The sequence below is a fragment of the Equus caballus genome, chromosome 8 (assembly GCF_041296265.1).
Source record: "Equus caballus isolate H_3958 breed thoroughbred chromosome 8, TB-T2T, whole genome shotgun sequence".
NCBI lineage: Eukaryota > Metazoa > Chordata > Mammalia > Perissodactyla > Equidae > Equus > Equus caballus.
The window spans coordinates 31,598,251-31,614,200 of NC_091691.1; the positions used below are offsets into that span (position 1 = coordinate 31,598,251).

Genomic DNA, 15,950 nt, shown 5'->3' on the forward strand with positions numbered 1-15,950 from the left:
AGCGGGAGACTGTGACAGTACCTGGGCATAGGGCTATTGTGAGGATCCGACGGACACCATGAGTAAAGGGCTTAAGAAGGGAGCGAGCGCTCAGCAAACAGCGGGTCGCTATCTGTAAGGGCCCCGCTCTCCTTTCTCTCCCCCATCCCCCCACTTCCTCTTTTTCTCTCATGTACGAGCTCACGCGCGCGCACACACACACACACACGCAGGCACACGTGCGCACACGCATGCCTTGCTTGGACAAGTTGTTCACTCTTTCCAGAAGGCTGCAGTTTCCAGCACAGTCTTGCAGGAAGGTGAACAGCAGCCACTCCCACCCTGAGTGTTTGTGCGACTCTGTGACTGACCCCCGTTAAGGGTGGGGGGTCTCTACTTTCCCCTAGAGTCCTTCTGGGAACGTATGAACGTCTCAGAGGCAGCGCTCTCTGGCTTCTGAGGCTGGACGACCGTTTGGTCATGATTCCTCCCGGTGAGGAGTCCCGAGTGGCTGGGGAAAGGCCACGTGGTGGGGGTTCGAGGCCCCTGACAGCCACCCAGGTGAGTGTGTCGGCTCGGAGGGGGTCCCCTAGCCTGGTGGATGGCCCGAGCTGGTGCTCACAGAGTGGAGAGGGCTGGTCCTGCTGACCGTGCCCAGGCCACAGATTCGTGAGCGAGTGAAGACTGCGGCTGCCTCAGCCAGCTCGGTCTGGGGGCCGATGGTCACTGACGTGCTCATGTTCTTCTCCGGTAACTTTCGGAGGTCAAGGACGTTTGCAATCTGAGGTCCACAGCCCATCGAATGTCCAGCACAAACTCCAAACCAAAGCCCCCGGGGCCTACGGCCCCCCACACTCCGGGCAGATTCAACCTCACGGCCAAGAGTCGGCATCGATGGCATGTTGACTCTGCCCGGGGCGGGGGGGGGGGGGGGTTGTGGGAGGGGCCTGGGGGGCCAGGAATCTCGATCAGAGTCCTGTCTGACAGAAGCGGCCCGGCCGCGCTCAGGAGGAGCTGGCAGAGTCGGCAAGTCCACTGGCCTGTCCCTCTGCCCGCTGGGCCCCGGCCAGCAGGAGGTCCTGGTCGGGAGGCTGCTCAGAGCTAAGGAGGAGCCTCCGGCCCCGTGATTCTGGCCCACGGACTCCATCGCGGCCCTCCTCAGACATGCCGGGGAGGAGAGGCGGGCGGGCCACTGAGAAAGGGGAGCTGGTCGGCCGTCATCAGAGGACTTCCGGGAATTCCTGTGGGTTTAGGAGCCTCCCTACTTTTCAGAGATGCGTTCTGAGATACGTAGAGGTGGAAGGGGATGATGTCTGCAACTTGCTTTAAAATGATCCAGACAAAAACAGACGACGCAAAATGGCCAAATCTGACCAACGTTGCGTCTGGATCAGGAGCCGAGGGCCCCGAGCTTGGTGGATACTGTCGTACATTATTCATTCTTTTTCTTCTTTTCTCCCCTACAAACCTTAGAAAGTATAAAAACCTTTATTTGGCCCACAGGTTGTACTTTGCTGACCCCTGAAAGGATGATGCGTGTGTGTTTGGTCACATCCGACTTTTCTACTTTTCTGTATGTTTGAGAGTTCTCACAATAAACTGACGGACAGGGAGTGCATCCACAGTGACTGGAGGCCGAGCTGCGTGGAGCCCTGGGTTGGGGGCTCCCGCTGCTGACGCATTGGAGGACTCGCTGCCTGTCCCCTTTCATGTAAAGATGGTCGGGCCACCTCGGTGGACAGAGGGCCAGGGCCTCCCCGAGCGTGCAGAGTGGTCGTGTGCACGGGGTTGTCCTGCTTGCTGAGGAATTCTTCCTTACCATCCATACATGTGGCTCAGTCTGGTCTGAGGTTGACTTTCATTACAGCTGTTGTTATGGGTTGAATCATGTCCCCCAAAAGGACCTGTGGATGTGACCTTATCTGGAAGTAGGGTCGTTGAAGATGTGATCAAAGTGAGACACGGTCGCCCTGGTTAGGGTGGCCCTCATCCAACATCACTGGAGTCCTCATAAGGAGGGACAGTGGAGATGCAAGGAGAAGGCCAGGTGGAGACTCAGACGCACCCAGGAGGGAGACCAGAGGCAGAAGTGATACGGCCGTGAGCCGAGGACACCTGGGGCCACCAGGAGCTGGACCCAGCAGGAAGGCACCTCCTGTGGAGCCTTGGGAGGGAGCGTGGACCTGCGACACCTGGATTTCAGATTTCCAGCCTCCAGAACTGAGTGAATAAATATCCACTGTTCACGGGACACTGACACAGTGGGCATCGGGGTTTGGGGACGTAGCTAGTAATGTTTCGGCAGCCTCCACAGAGGCCCAGGAGCGTGAGTGACCCAACACACTGAGGTCCATTTGCAAAGAGGGGACCACTGGCAGGCATGTCCTGCCTGGAGGGGGGCAGGGGTCCATCTGACCTCTCCGTGGGATCCGGTCAGCTGGGCCAGGCCCTCTCCCTCCCATCTTGCTTCCATCACCACCTCGTTTCCAGCTGTGGCGAAGGCCACTTCTGCTGGCCGCCCCAGCATGCTCTCTTGGTAGGGCTCCCTGTGGGTGTCGCAGTGGTGTCCTTGAACACCCACACTCCCCTGCCACACGGATCCCTGCCCTGCACACCTCTGAGGCTCCTCACGCTGCCCCTCCAGCTGCAGAGGTGCAGATGTCGCGGCGTCTCCTCACACAGCTGACTTGATGGGAAATAACCCTGTTGTCTCTCCTCTTCTCAGGGTGGAGAGGAGCGGGGGGTCCAGAGACCCCCCAACAGGACGTGGCCTCCCACCTCGGGTCTGAGAAGACGGTGCCAGCCAGAGAATCATCACTGTGTCTGACGGGCCCAGTGTTGGATTTCTCCAGGAGCCACATCTGCATCTCGATGAGGTTCCGTTTGCTCTCAGTCCAGGGCCACCAGGCTGGCAGCTGCTGGGGAGGCCAGCGAGGGTCCCACCACGAGGCTGCAGGAGGTGGGCACGGGCGAGCAGCGCACTCTCCGCTAGGTGTCACAGGCCGTTAGCCCCCGGCCGGGCTGTGTGGACGTGTCAGCGTCTCGATGCCCTGGGCTTGGGTCCTGCCTGATGGAAGTCCCTGAGCGGCTCAGATTCAGGGAGCACTTTGAGGGAGGCCGAGGGCCATTTCCAGGAAAGCACACGCCTGGGGTTTAATTTAAATACTACCTGACACCCATTAAAACGAAGCAGCGCCCTCACAAGCAGGAGGATCCGCTTGGGATCAGAGCATCAGGCTCCTCAGCAGGGTCCCGCGTGTCCGCATCGCCCAGAGCTCTGAGAACGCACCCGTCCCTGCACCGTCTGGCCCCGCCGCCCGGGGTCGGGCATCCGTAGGCACATATTCAAAGCTGGAGCCCAGACTGAAGAGCACCTGCGAGGGCTCTGCTGGTAAAACTAGAATGTCAGTGTGCCTCCGAGCTCACACCCACACTGTGGCAAGCGCTTTACACACATTCCCACTTTGGTCCACACAACAGCCCCGAGAAGGAAGCACCTTCATTATCCCACCCGATGGAGGGGAGCCCGAGGCTGGGGACTGCAAGGGAGTCACCCAAGGTGCCTTTGCCACTAGAGCCCTCGATGCTATTAACCCAAGGGGGGCGACTCCTGGAGGGGCCCACGTGGCCCCCGAGTGCCCAGACTCAGTGCTGTGACGTCAGGACCCCCAGCAGGCCTGCCGTGCTCCGGCCCCTCGAGGACCCACTCCCACACGTGGTTGGGGGGCTGCCATCCCTCGGGGGGCATCACAGGGGGGCAGCCACTGCTCCTACCTGGGAGGACATCCCGTGGCAGGGGTAGAGGATCGCTCGGTCGTCGTCTTCTGCTCCCTGGTCCAAGCAGTAGCCGCTGGCTTTGCTGTTTCTCACCTACGGACCAGAAACCAAAGGAGAAACCCCATCAAGGAGGGTCCCGGAGGCCTGAGTCAAGGCCAGAGGGGGCTTTACCCACCCCGCTGCCTCTCAGGGCAGAGGGGGCTGCTCTGCGGCCAGCTGTCTTAGGATGGTGTGAGCCTGACGCCCCCTGATGGTCCTCCCAGGATGAGACCCCCCTTCCCCCCGGGGCTTGGGGTCTGCCCTGGGCGTGGAGATGGGAGGAGCGGGTTGGGGGTGGGCTGGCTGGGGAGGGGCTGGCTGGGCTCCTGGGAAGGGATGACCATGCTTGTCACTGGAGGAGACAGACAGACGTGCCCCTGTGTATGTTTGGAGAGCTGGCCATCCCTCCGCAGTGCTAGCCTTGGACACAGGGAGGGCGGCCTGAACCGCCCAGCTGCCCCCTGAATGGCCTCCCTGCGTTGTCACCCCTTCTGAAGGGTGTGAGTCCACAGCTCCCTCGTCATGAGGCGGAGGCTGCTCCTCGGTCCCCGAGTCTGGGCACAGCGGACAGAAACCAGCAGGAGTGTCTGCACGGCTCTGAGCCTCAGGATGCTGGCAGCCCCCACTCTGTCTTGGAACCCTGACGCCCCCGTGAGAACAAGCTGCTGTCTGCTGGAGGAGAGATGCACCAGGTCTGCGCATGAGCCGTCCCCAGAGACCTGGCGGCAGACCAGACACATGACCAGGCCCAGCCGAGGTCAGCTCAGCCCGGATGACCCCTAGACTGGCCAGTAAGCTGGACGCCCGCCTCGGCCTGCTGCGCTTCAGGGCGGCTCGTTCTGCGCCCCAGCTCACTGACAGCACTGCCGCCCCAGGAGGGGAACAGGCCTGAACTCGGACGTCCAGCTCAGTTCCTAATGAGCAGCTTCTGTGGGTAGGCATGTGTGGCTGTGACCCATCATGGTCAGATGTGGCTAGGGCGGAAGCCCTGGAGGGGCTGGGAGGACAGCGGTCTCCCGCCCACACCACGGATGCATTAAGGATGCTCCAGGCCAGCTGGGAAACCTCTGTGCCCAGAGGGGTTGCAGTCTGGCTTGGGGTGGATTGCGAGCTCCAGGAATGCACAGGCCAGCTAGGACTGCCCACCTCGGCTCCCCTTCCCCTGCCCCAGCCAGAGCGCTAGCCCAGGGCCAGAGGGCACGCATTCCTTCCACACAGGGCCTGGGGTTTCTGGCGCAGCTGACGGCCATGAGGGGGCCGACCTCTCCACCACCAGCACAGGCCAGGGTGAGAGGGCAGAACGCAGGGCCCTGGCGCTGGCTCTGAGGAGAGCCGCGTGTGTGGCCGTGCACACGGGAGCTGGTGCAGACGTGAGTCTGTCTGTGTGTGTCCTTGTATTGTGCACTTATCTGCAGGCACCATGGCATGTGAACATGGCTGTGTAATGTGAATGCATCAATGTGTATACTCCGTGTGCATGCACGCACGTCCACTGACATTCGTGCTGTGCACGGGCGGGTACCTTTGGCTGGCGTTTGTGCACACAGGCGAAGATGGATGGGTTGCTCTGTGTGCACGTGAGCAAAATGCTGTGCAAATGTCCATGTTCATGTCTGTGTACTTATACACACATGAGTGTTTGCATGAATTAACACGCACGCATTGTATATAAACACGTGTGCATGCATGTATACACATGCACATAAATGTGTATATATACACACACGTCTCTGAATCTGCTTGTGTGTACTTTTGTATGCACATGTATGTGTGCCTTTGTGTGGACTCTGAACAGTGGTACGTGCCGTGTATGTGTGAATGTGGCTGTGCACTCTGCTGTCTGATGTCCACGAGCAGATGCATGCATACAGGTGAGGGTGTGGGTTATGGGGCTGTGGGGCACAGAGCCGGGGAACGTCGGGTGTCAGGACACAGGAACGTTGGGGCGTCAGGGTGGGGAACGCTGGGGGGAGGGGCACGGGCAGGAGCGTCAGAGGGGGGAATGGGGCCAGCGGGTGGAGGCGGTACCTCTCCGTACGTGAGGGTGTTGTTGTAGGTCCTCATTTCCGGGTACACGTTCTCCAGGTACCATTTGAAGCTTCGGCACTTCAGCCGCTGGCGCAGGGCCAGCCGCTCCGACACGTCCCCGAAGTCCACGCCTGGGTTCTGCGGGGTGGGAAGGCGCCTGAGTCCCCACGTTCGGGCTCCGCCGTGATGGGGAGCTCCCGGGCGTGGGGCCCCCCTCACAGGAGCGGCATCCCCCAGGGCTGCAAGGTGCTGAGCCCCGTCCAGGGGCCGCCTCTGGCCCTCCCAGGACTCTAGAAGGCTCAGGGCAGCTGTTCCGGATGGGAAAGGCCTGGCTTCCCCACTGCCGACTTCGCAGCAGGTCCTCCTGGACACGAGCCCAGCCTGGCACGTGGCCACTGGCTGTGTCCTAGCTTGTCCACACCCCACACACTCCAAAGAAAAGACCGGCCTGGCCCAGCTCCTGGGAGGTGACTCCACGCCCTGGGAACAACCTGCCTGAGTGGAGTGTTGTCTACCTGAGACCTGAGCCACAGGGCGACCTATGGGGGCTTTGGGCCGGGGAATAGCCGCGTGACTCCTGAAGGTGCTGGCGACGATGGTCGGCCCTGAGGGAGGTCAGCCATGTGCATGTGGAGGAGCCTCGTGAAGAGCGGACACTGAGGCCTGGTTGACGATACACCATGTGTTGTCCCCCGGCGTTGCTATGACTACTGTGGGATCTATTGTTTCACTGGAATAAACCATAACCCTGAATATAACAGCTTTTCTGAGCTCTGAGTCCTTCCAGCCAATCGCTGAGCTGAGGCTGGTCTGGGCCAGACACTCTGGGGGCAGCCAGCCCTCTGGGGGTGTGAGGGGGTTTGCGGAAGCTCCTCCCCCAAGGCCCCGACATCAGCTAAGGACCGACAGCCGAGGCTGGTGTGAAGGGCAGACTTGGGCATGTGTAGCCTTCGGAAAGTCCCTCTGTGCCTTAGTTTCCCCATCTGCATGGTGGTGACAATCCCAGGAGAAGCCCCTGTGTGGGGACCCGGGGAGTCTGGAGGTGTGGAGGGCTCTGGGAGGCCCTGATAGCAGGCAGGCTGTGTGGGGCATTTCCCAGCTCAGAGCTCACAGCCGCGCAGCCATGACGCCCAAAGTTCCCTTTCAAGTGTCAACAGGGCACCACCATGTCGCAAGTTTTCCGAGTGAGTTCACTTTATGGAAAGCAAGTCTCTACGAGAGACGGTGTGCCCTCCACTCGTCTCTAACACACGAGCGCACGCCTCCACACCTCCGCGTCCGTCTGTCTGGACATGCATGGGAGCCCGAGGGAAGGAGGGCGGGACCCTCGTGGACCCTCAGGGGTCGTGTGGCAGACGTCCAACCTAGGCCTCCAGGCAGCATCACCCAAACTTACTGGGTGTGCTCTGCTGGCGGGCGCTGAGCCGGGTTAGGAGGCGGCCGGGGGAATGTTTACATGTCAGGACACATTGCGCATGATAAGGTGTTTCTGCAGCTTTCCGTTAGGTATCTGAGCTCCAGATGTCGACAGGTGTAAACACCTACTTGTACGTACGAGCGTGTGCTGGGTCAGGACAAGATCTAGCTCTTCCTGTGGGCTGATGTGAAAAAAAGCCGCTTCCAGGACCAGACTACCCTGGGCTGCAGACTCGAGGCCCCATGGCCAGGAAGCAACACACGAGCGAAGGCGGGTTCCGGAGCCTGTGGCTGGGAGGGACAGGCAGCCTGGATGTCGGCCCACAGAAGGGCAGCTCCTTAGCACAGGCATAAACACGCGCATGCACACACACCTCATATATGTACATGCACACACCTGCACACAATGTACATGCGTGCATGCACACATGCGCGCACACACACATGTACACATGCACACACTTGCCAGCCCAGGCCCACTTCTCCAGGATACCCCTCCCCACCCCGGCCACAGGTTGCTGGTTTGGAACTTGCTAACAGATGTTCGTGTGATGCGTTTACATGAGCCGACTGGTCCTTGTGCAGGGGTCACCACAATGTGTAGCTAGGCTAGGGGAGCAGCTACCCCTCACTTCCAGCCATTGGCAGTGACTTTCATCTTGGAAAAACACCTACCAAAAAACACTGGGCATGACCACGTCAGCTGGGCGGCATTCAGAGCCCTTTCCCAAACGGGTCCCACTACCGGTGAGGCTGTCCCCAGGGTGTGGCATTCACACTGGCCCAGCTCGGGCCTGGGCCCCCACCGGCTCTGACTTCCATCCCCCGCCACCCCTCCGCCTGCCCCGGCCCGGCTTACAGTCATGGGGATGTTCCAGGCCATGTACACGTGGGACTTGAAGCCGTCCATCCACACCTCGGCCGCCCGCAGGGCGTTGCGCTTGGCATAGTAGTCGATGTCGTTGTTGTAGGGCTTCCTGGTGCGCTCGATGTGGGCCACGCGGGAGCAGGGCAGCACCTCCATGCTACCACCGCACTGCCACACCTGCGGGGACACCAGGAGCCCTGGGTGCCCGGCTCCGCCCTTCCCAACAGCCCCCGGGAGGCCAAGGGCAAGCACCCTGCAGCCCGGACCCCTACTCACAGACCCCGGGACACACCCGCCCGAGGGCACCAGAGGCCTGGCCGCCATGGGCTCATCCAGGGGAAGCCGGCCAGAGAGAAGCACGGCCCGGGGTCAGGTGCCCCAAAGCTCGGGCACGAGGCAGCTTTCCCACCAAGTTTCATTTCTCTTGCACGTTGCAGAATACAAACAATCAAGGGGTTTTTCCCTATGGGATTCCACCCATTCTACACCTCCTCGTCCCGTTCCTGTGGCCCCCACGCCACTGCCCTTGGCTCACTCTGTGTGCAGAGCCTGGCAAGAGGGTTCATCCCCCAGCAGCTGCCCCAGCCGACAGGAAAACCACATTCTGATTTAGGAAGAGCAGCATGTGTGCAAACACCGCCCAGCCCACCGCACACCTACAACCCAAGGGGCCACATGCTGCTTCGAGCGCCCCAAACAGACGCACGACCTCGGTCTGAAGAGGAGTCCAAACGGCTGCTCCCTCTCAGATGGGACGCCCCAGACCCCCGACTGGGAGCCCTCCCCGGAGCAGAAATACATTTGTGCCCTGACCTCCTTTGTGAATGCCCACTGCGGAGTTGTTTCCCTATTCCACTTGGTCTATACCATTCTGTCCTCCCGTCCCACCCCACGCTCTCTGTCCTGCGACAGTTCACTTCCTATGTCAGTTTGACAGCATCCAGGGTGTGCCTGGGATGGTGTTTCCAGGCGAGATTAGCATGCGGGTTGGTGCACTGAGTGAAGCAGCCGGTCCCCCTCCACGTGGGTGGGCCCCCTCCAGTCAGCTGAAGGCCTGAACAGAACAGCAGGCCCAGAGGGGAGAATTCGCTCTCTCTGCCTGACGGTCTTTGAGTGGGGTCTTTGCTACCCTGCCTTCAGACCCCGACTGGGACTCCCCCCTCGGCTGTCCTGCGTCTCCTCAGCCCCCATGACTGTGTGGGCCAATTCCCCATAACCTCTGGAGAGCCCAGACTAATACCCCCTCCCTCCCACCCACCCTATTTCCCGGGGAGGGGGGGGGGGAGTCAGAAAGAGCCTGAGCGCCCACGGTTGCTGTGGAGTTGCCACATCAGCTCTGGCTTCACGAGACGCCCCAATCCTACCTGCCCAAGCCTCAGTTCGTGCAATGTTGTGACATTCCTAACTGATAAAGCCAGACCAGGAGGGGATGTGAGATAAAGAGAAACCCCAACAACCTGATGTGAGGGCAGGTGGGGGATTAACCTTATTCTTTTACAGACGAAAATAAGAATTGAGGCATAGAGAGGTTAAGAAACGTGTTCAAGGTCACACAGCTGGTTGTTGGTGGGGCAGGGACCCTTCTTCCCCCCGAGCCGTGCAGGTGTCATGGAGCAGATTCACAGGCTCTGAATGTTACCATCACACCCGCCCTGTGTCTCAACCACTAATTAGCTCATCAACTCGGTTAATTGCCGCCCAAACAGAAACAGCAACAGCAGGGGGAGGACCAGCGTCAGGTCTGCAGGCAGCTGCTGCGAGGGAAGGAGGGAGGGAGCTCCGGGCGCAGGGGGCCCCGCCCCGCCGGCCTCAGTATCCCCCCGGTCTGGGGGCCGCAGCGCTCTGCCCTCGTGCCAGGACCTCCTCCTCCAAAACGCAGACGCAGTGCGCCGTCGGCGGCGCCGCGAGCGGCCCAGTCGCTGTCCGAGGGCCGAGGGCCGGCAGGGACGGGCCTGTCCCCAACCGGGTGGGGCCCGCGCGGACCCAGAGCGGCGCCGGCCTCAACGCGCATCCCGCGAGCCCGCCTCCCCCGGCCCCGCCCCGCGCCCTCCCGCCGCCGCGCTCACAGGCCCGGCCGGAGCGCGGACACAGCCGGCCGTCGTCAGTGCTGCGGACACGCTTTCTGGATCCGAGTTGTTTAACCTACCGCCTCCCATGGCCGGGAGCGTGCGCACCCCTCGCGGCCCGGGCTTCGCGACGAGCCCTCCCGTCTTTGCGGTCCCCGAGGAGTGATGTCCTCCCCGACACGGAGCAGGCCCCTGGAGAGCCGCGGGGGGCGTGCCGGCGGGGGTCCCACACCGCGCTCTGCGGCAGCATCTCTGGGAGATTTAAAAGCCCTGCCGTCCAGCCCCGAACCACCACCCGCAACCCCCCACCCCCCACCCCCGACCCCATCAGGAACCGGTGTCGGGTGTGCGAGCTCCCCCCAGGGGCCCCACGGGGGGCGCGGGGCGGGGGTGCGGAGAGGACCGCCTCCTCACGTCCGCCCTCCCCTCTTCCCACCCTGGTCTCTGGACCCTCCTCCGGGCCAGGCCTCCCGTCCTCGGTGCTGCCTCTCGGCTCCTCCCGCGCTTCACGTCTCTGACCCTCTGCAAGTCCTACTGAATTCATCAGAACCGGACTGAGGGCCCATGCCTCCTGCGGGGGAATGTCACCCGCCTCTCTCCTTCAGCCTCTGCCTCTCGAAACTAGAAACATGCGTTTGATATGGCTACTTTACAAAATAGCACATTTTTGGTTTTAGAGAATGCTATTTCCTTAAAAACAAGAATTAAAAAAATCACGTCCACACATGTAAATCTGGAGGGCTATACAGAAACCGTGAACGGTGGTTGTCATGCGAGAGAAGGCTTCTATTTCCTAGACGATATTTCTGTGATAGGTGAATTTTAATACTGAGAACGTGTTGCTTTCATAAATCGAAAATAAAGACAAGAGTACTCCTCTTCTTGATTTCTCCACAACTCCAATACTCCTGGCTTTTTAATCTCACTGCAGCCTCCCCTTGACCTTGACGACCTTGAAGACGCTGAGGTGTTAGGAGGACAAATTCGTCTTGTGTTTCAATGCGGTTACAAGAAAACAACTTCCAAGTTATTCTGAACCACAGCAGGGTGAAGTGTCTATTAGGTCAAATCGTATGAAATCGCCTTTTGTATTTGTCGAAAATAGTTGAATATCAGCAATTTATGTGGTTCAACCTAATAACCCCTTCATCCACCCATCCAATTACCCACCATCCATCCATCTACCTCCCACCCGTCTGCATTAGTCTGTACAACCAGTGCGACTCTAGCCAGGCTCTGTGCAAAATGGAGTATTATTAAGATGGGGAAATCAAATCGAGAGGTGAGGCGAGCTCTGTGTTCTGGGCCCAGGCTTCCAGGCCAAACGCTGGATGCACCAAGGTGCAGGCTGAGGCTGCCAGAGACCCAGCCTCCTGCCCCACAGGCCGTCCCACTGCACAAACCCAAGAGGACCCAGCGTCGTCGTCCTTTCGGCAGCATGGAACCCCCCCAACAAAAACCTAGGGTTTCATCTTCACTCTGGGAAGACTGCGGGCTTCAGATTTAGAGATTTCACATCTGAACCTAATTTAAAAAAAGATTTGGGCCCTGTTTCAGGAAATAACCACTCCTATGTGCAGCCACAGGCAGACCCCCTCTTGTCGCATAGCCCCTCGCTCTGCAGGAACCGTCCATCTCCGGGGAAGCGTTTGACCGGATTCAGCTTTGGAAGGTAAGTCCTGTCTCCCGGGGCTCAGCTGGGCTCAATTCATAAGTTTCTGATGAGAACACGTCTGTGCCTGGACCGTCTGAGACCGTACACACACATCTGCTATAAAACAGCGGTTTCTGTGTTCCTGTTCCCAGCGCCAGACCCACAGCACTTCTGAGCTGGGCTTTCTTTCCAAATTCCTCCTATTTGTTTCACTCGACCATGTGAACATCTCAAACGAAATGGAAAAAATAGCTTCCTTCCTTCTTGAGCGGTTCTCAAAGTGGGGTCCTGGGACGAGCAGCACAGTATCACCGGGAACTCTCTAGAAATGCAGATTCTTGTGCCCTGCCCAGACCTGCTGGATCTGAACCCATCAGTACGGCCCAGAGGTCTGTGTCTTACCAGCCCTCCAGGGGGTCTGACATTTGCTGAAATTTGAGAACAGCTGTGCTAAATGCCTCCCAACCCCACCCTCCCCGCACCGTGAGCTCTGGGCATCATTGTCCGTCTCGGAAGCTCTGTCCCTGGAACACTGCTTGAGGGCGGGACCGCATCTCCTTGCATTTTCTGTGGAGGTGGGGCAGTGGGTTTTTAGGTCACAATTCCAAGGAACCAAGCCCATGGTGGCTGGATGAAATAACAGTGGAGACGTCTAGTCAGTATCCGGGACGTGGAAATCTCCCGTCTTCTCCAAACATACGGAAATAGACAAAATGATTTAAAAGTTAAAATATGTACTGGAAAACAAGACGAGATTCCCCTCGGCTCTCAGAGCAGCACCGTGCTGAGGTGAGTGGGGCTGAAGCTCCGAGGCTCAGGCTTCTAGCCGTCACGGGCGGACGGAGTGCATGTGCCGCCGGGATCCCTGCATGAGGCCTGCGGCTGGGTTCCTGATGATGAATAGAAGCTGAAACCAGCTCTGGCTGATGCCCGGGGCCAGAAGTCATCTGCTGAGAGAGGAAGCAGAGACGCACACAGCACCCGGGAGCAGGCTGTCTCAGGGTGAAAACTAACCCACTCAATTCTGAGCCATGGATCCGGGGGCCCTGGGATGAGATGATCTGAAACTTCCTTCCAGGGACGAGCGAGTGTGCAGTGAAGACACACCCCCCATGAAGGACGAGCTCTCAAAAGAATCACAAAGCACCTGAGGGGACCAGGTTCCAGGAGAGTCGCCAACAGACCCGAGGTCGGTGAACTTCAACCCAAGGAAAGACAGAGAAAAGTGACTGGAAAGGACTTAAGCAGACTGTCAAGATTTTCAGAGATGAAGGAATGAGGGAAAAGCATTCATCAGTGAGGAACGGGAGGTTATGAATGGAAACAGGCAGTTATAAAAAAGAACAGCCAGACATGAAAAATACCAATGGAAGTTCTCGTAGACATAACATGTAGTCATTAAAATGAAAAACCAAAGCTAGGGGCCGGCCCACTGGTGCACTGGTTAAGCTCACATGTTCTACTTCAGCAGCCTGGGGTTTGTGGGTTCAGATCCCAGGTGCGGACCTACACACCACTCATCAAGCTGTGCTGTGGCAGTGTCCCACATACAAAATAGAGGAAGATTGGCACAGATGTTAGCTCAGGGACCATCTTCCTCACCAAAAAAAAAAAAAAAGCTAAATATAAGTGGCTTAAATGGCCATCTGGACATGGCTGAAGAGAAAATTTGTTCACTGGAATATAGAGCTGAGGAAATTACTCAGAACACATGGCAGAATGAGGAAGAGAAGGGAAAATGGACAAGATCTGAGGAGACCTGGGGGGTAGATTGGGAAGTCCCACCGGGTGGCCAACAGGGTTTTCAGATCAGGTGAGGCCATGCACCAGGACCCAGAGCATTTTCCGGATTTGTAAAAAGACATGAAGCTTCAGTTGACAGTGCATACCAGGACCCCAGAAGAATACAGGGCACAGAGAGCGCTGAACACGAGGGGCTCAGGGCCCAGGGCCACCTTCCCATCCACTCCAGATGACGTGCTGCCTGTGACATTCTGTAAACACCCTCTGTACAGATGGAACAGAATTGGGAAAAGCGTTTCTGAAGGTCCTGTAAAGAGGAAAAGTAAGAAAACAGCCCAGAAAACGCTAAAATAAGAATGGAGAAGTCTTCAATTGCTAGACATCAGCGTATCTTATAAAGCAGGAGGCAATGGCTAAAAGGAGAAAGTTCAAAACAGATATACCCGGAAGGACTAGATTGTGGCCCAGGGGCCTTTCCATGAGCCGTGAAGGGCGGGATGTTGGGTGAGTGACGTGAGAAGTTAGTCTACTGTTTTAAAGCAACGTAAAGAAAGATCACAACCTTACTTACGTAAAATATACATTCCAAATAGACTAAAGCTTTTAAGGTGAAAAAAGAACTACAAAGTATCAGAAGGAAATATGGTCAATGGTCTTTCACATAGTTCTTTCTAAGAAGGAAGCAAATGCACAAGCCAGTAAAAAAAAGAAGGTAGATACGCTCACATTGAAAACCATTGTGCACAGGAAACGTCAGATTGTGGAATGACCGAGGAGGGCGCTGTGTTGCACGATAAGGAGTTAATATTCTGAATGTATAAAGGGCTCTTGAAATCAGCTGGAAAACGAGGAGCGCCACGAGAAAAAACTGGCAAAGAAGAAAAACATATGGTCAACAAATGTACGAAAATGTTCAGGCTCATTAGCAATTGAAGAAATGCAAATTAAACCCACAAAGACATTTCCTCTGTGTCTGTCATATTTTCAAAAGGTAAAAAATGTATTTAATCAGACCCCATGTGTCACAGGCCTGGGAAACAGTCTCCCTGGTGTACCACTAGTGAGAATACCCACACACTCACACCCACACCCACACTCACACCCACACACAATCACACAGAGTGGTGGGCGGTGGGTTGGGGGGTGTTGCTGCTTGGAGGAAGATTTGGCAGGTTGTAACAAAAGCACTAAAAATACGTTTTATCTGATCTGGCAATTCCATCTCTAGAAATGTATCCTAAGGAAATAACTGAGATGAGAAGAAAGATTCAGACACAAGAACATTGGTTTCAGAGCTGCACAAAATAGCGAAACAGGGAGGGCTCTCCAGGGCTGGCACGAAGCCCAAGGGGGGGTTGGACACCGCACTGTCACCACCTCCTGGTGCAGAAGATTGTGCAGTTAGGGACAGACGTCACCACCTAGTGACTCGCCAGCAGCCATGGAAAGGATGCACGTGGATCGCAGCTTTGAAGAAGAATCGTATACGTATTAAACATAAAACGCGCAGCACACGTCATACACATGTACACACGTGCACGCGTAGCGAATGTTTGGATTGCACAAAAAAGCTCTGAAAAGATCCGCGTTCAGCACTGATGGAGACAGAATTACGGACGGCTTTGATTTTGTTACAGTTACTTGACCTCCAGTGTTTTTCTAATGAAAGTCGCTTTTATAAAGGAAAAAAATGGATTTGGAAACGCCTGTGCATAGCGATGATGAGTGCTCACGGCATGCTGGCCCTGTCCCAGGCACCGAGAGCTTCGGGACTCCACTGAACCCCCAAACAGCCCTGGAACTGTCTATCGTGATGCTCTGTGACAGATGAGGAAACGGAGGTTCAGAGAGAGAAGGTGGCCCAGCTGGTTGATGGGCAGAGGCAGGCTCCAAACCAAGTCTCAAGGGGTCTTCTGAAGACCCCATGTGGGCAACAGGGCTTGTTCGTGAAGACATTCAAGTGGACAGAGACTTTCCCTCCCCCCAGCGGCATCTGCTCTCCCCACCTGCAGGCCTGACGCATCTGCTCAGGAGAGGTGGAGGCTGGGCAGGGCAGGCAGGGGAGGGGAGGAGTTCTCCCTGTGGTGACAGCCGTGCCCTATGGGCTACTGGTGAGTGGGGGTGCGTCCTCACCTTGTGGGGCAGACTGACCCACTTGCAACTAGAACAAGCCCTTCCTGAAAGCAGAACTAGCACGAGACCTCACAGTCTGCTCCCCACCTTCTTCTTCTGTCCACTGTTCACAGAGCGAGAAAGTCTAGGACCTGTCTGGGGAACACCAGGTGCCCCTCTGATGTCTGACTGCAGGAGCCCCTGCCGAGTGTGGACGGTGGAGCAGCAAGGGCCCCCTCCCTGCTCCCTCCGAGCACGACAAGGCCAC

At 57.6% G+C, this 15,950-nt stretch overlaps 1 protein-coding gene across 3 annotated transcripts in view; it reads right to left on the reverse strand.

Moving 5' to 3' along the window:
• The window catches only part of GALNT9 (polypeptide N-acetylgalactosaminyltransferase 9), a 98,346-nt gene that overhangs the window by 6,633 nt on the left and 75,763 nt on the right, over window positions 1-15,950 (reverse strand). For all 3 annotated transcript variants that reach the window (XR_002809813.2, XR_011441417.1, XM_023647374.2), the window contains exons 7-9: window positions 8,099-8,284; window positions 5,824-5,961; window positions 3,754-3,849 (exon numbers count right to left, since the gene is read on the reverse strand). Coding sequence is in view for 1 of the 3 variants with exons in the window: in XM_023647374.2 (XP_023503142.1) it covers window positions 3,754-3,849; window positions 5,824-5,961; window positions 8,099-8,284 (420 nt within the window). In the remaining 2 variants the exon portion in view is untranslated. The remainder of the gene's footprint in view (window positions 1-3,753; window positions 3,850-5,823; window positions 5,962-8,098; window positions 8,285-15,950) is intronic.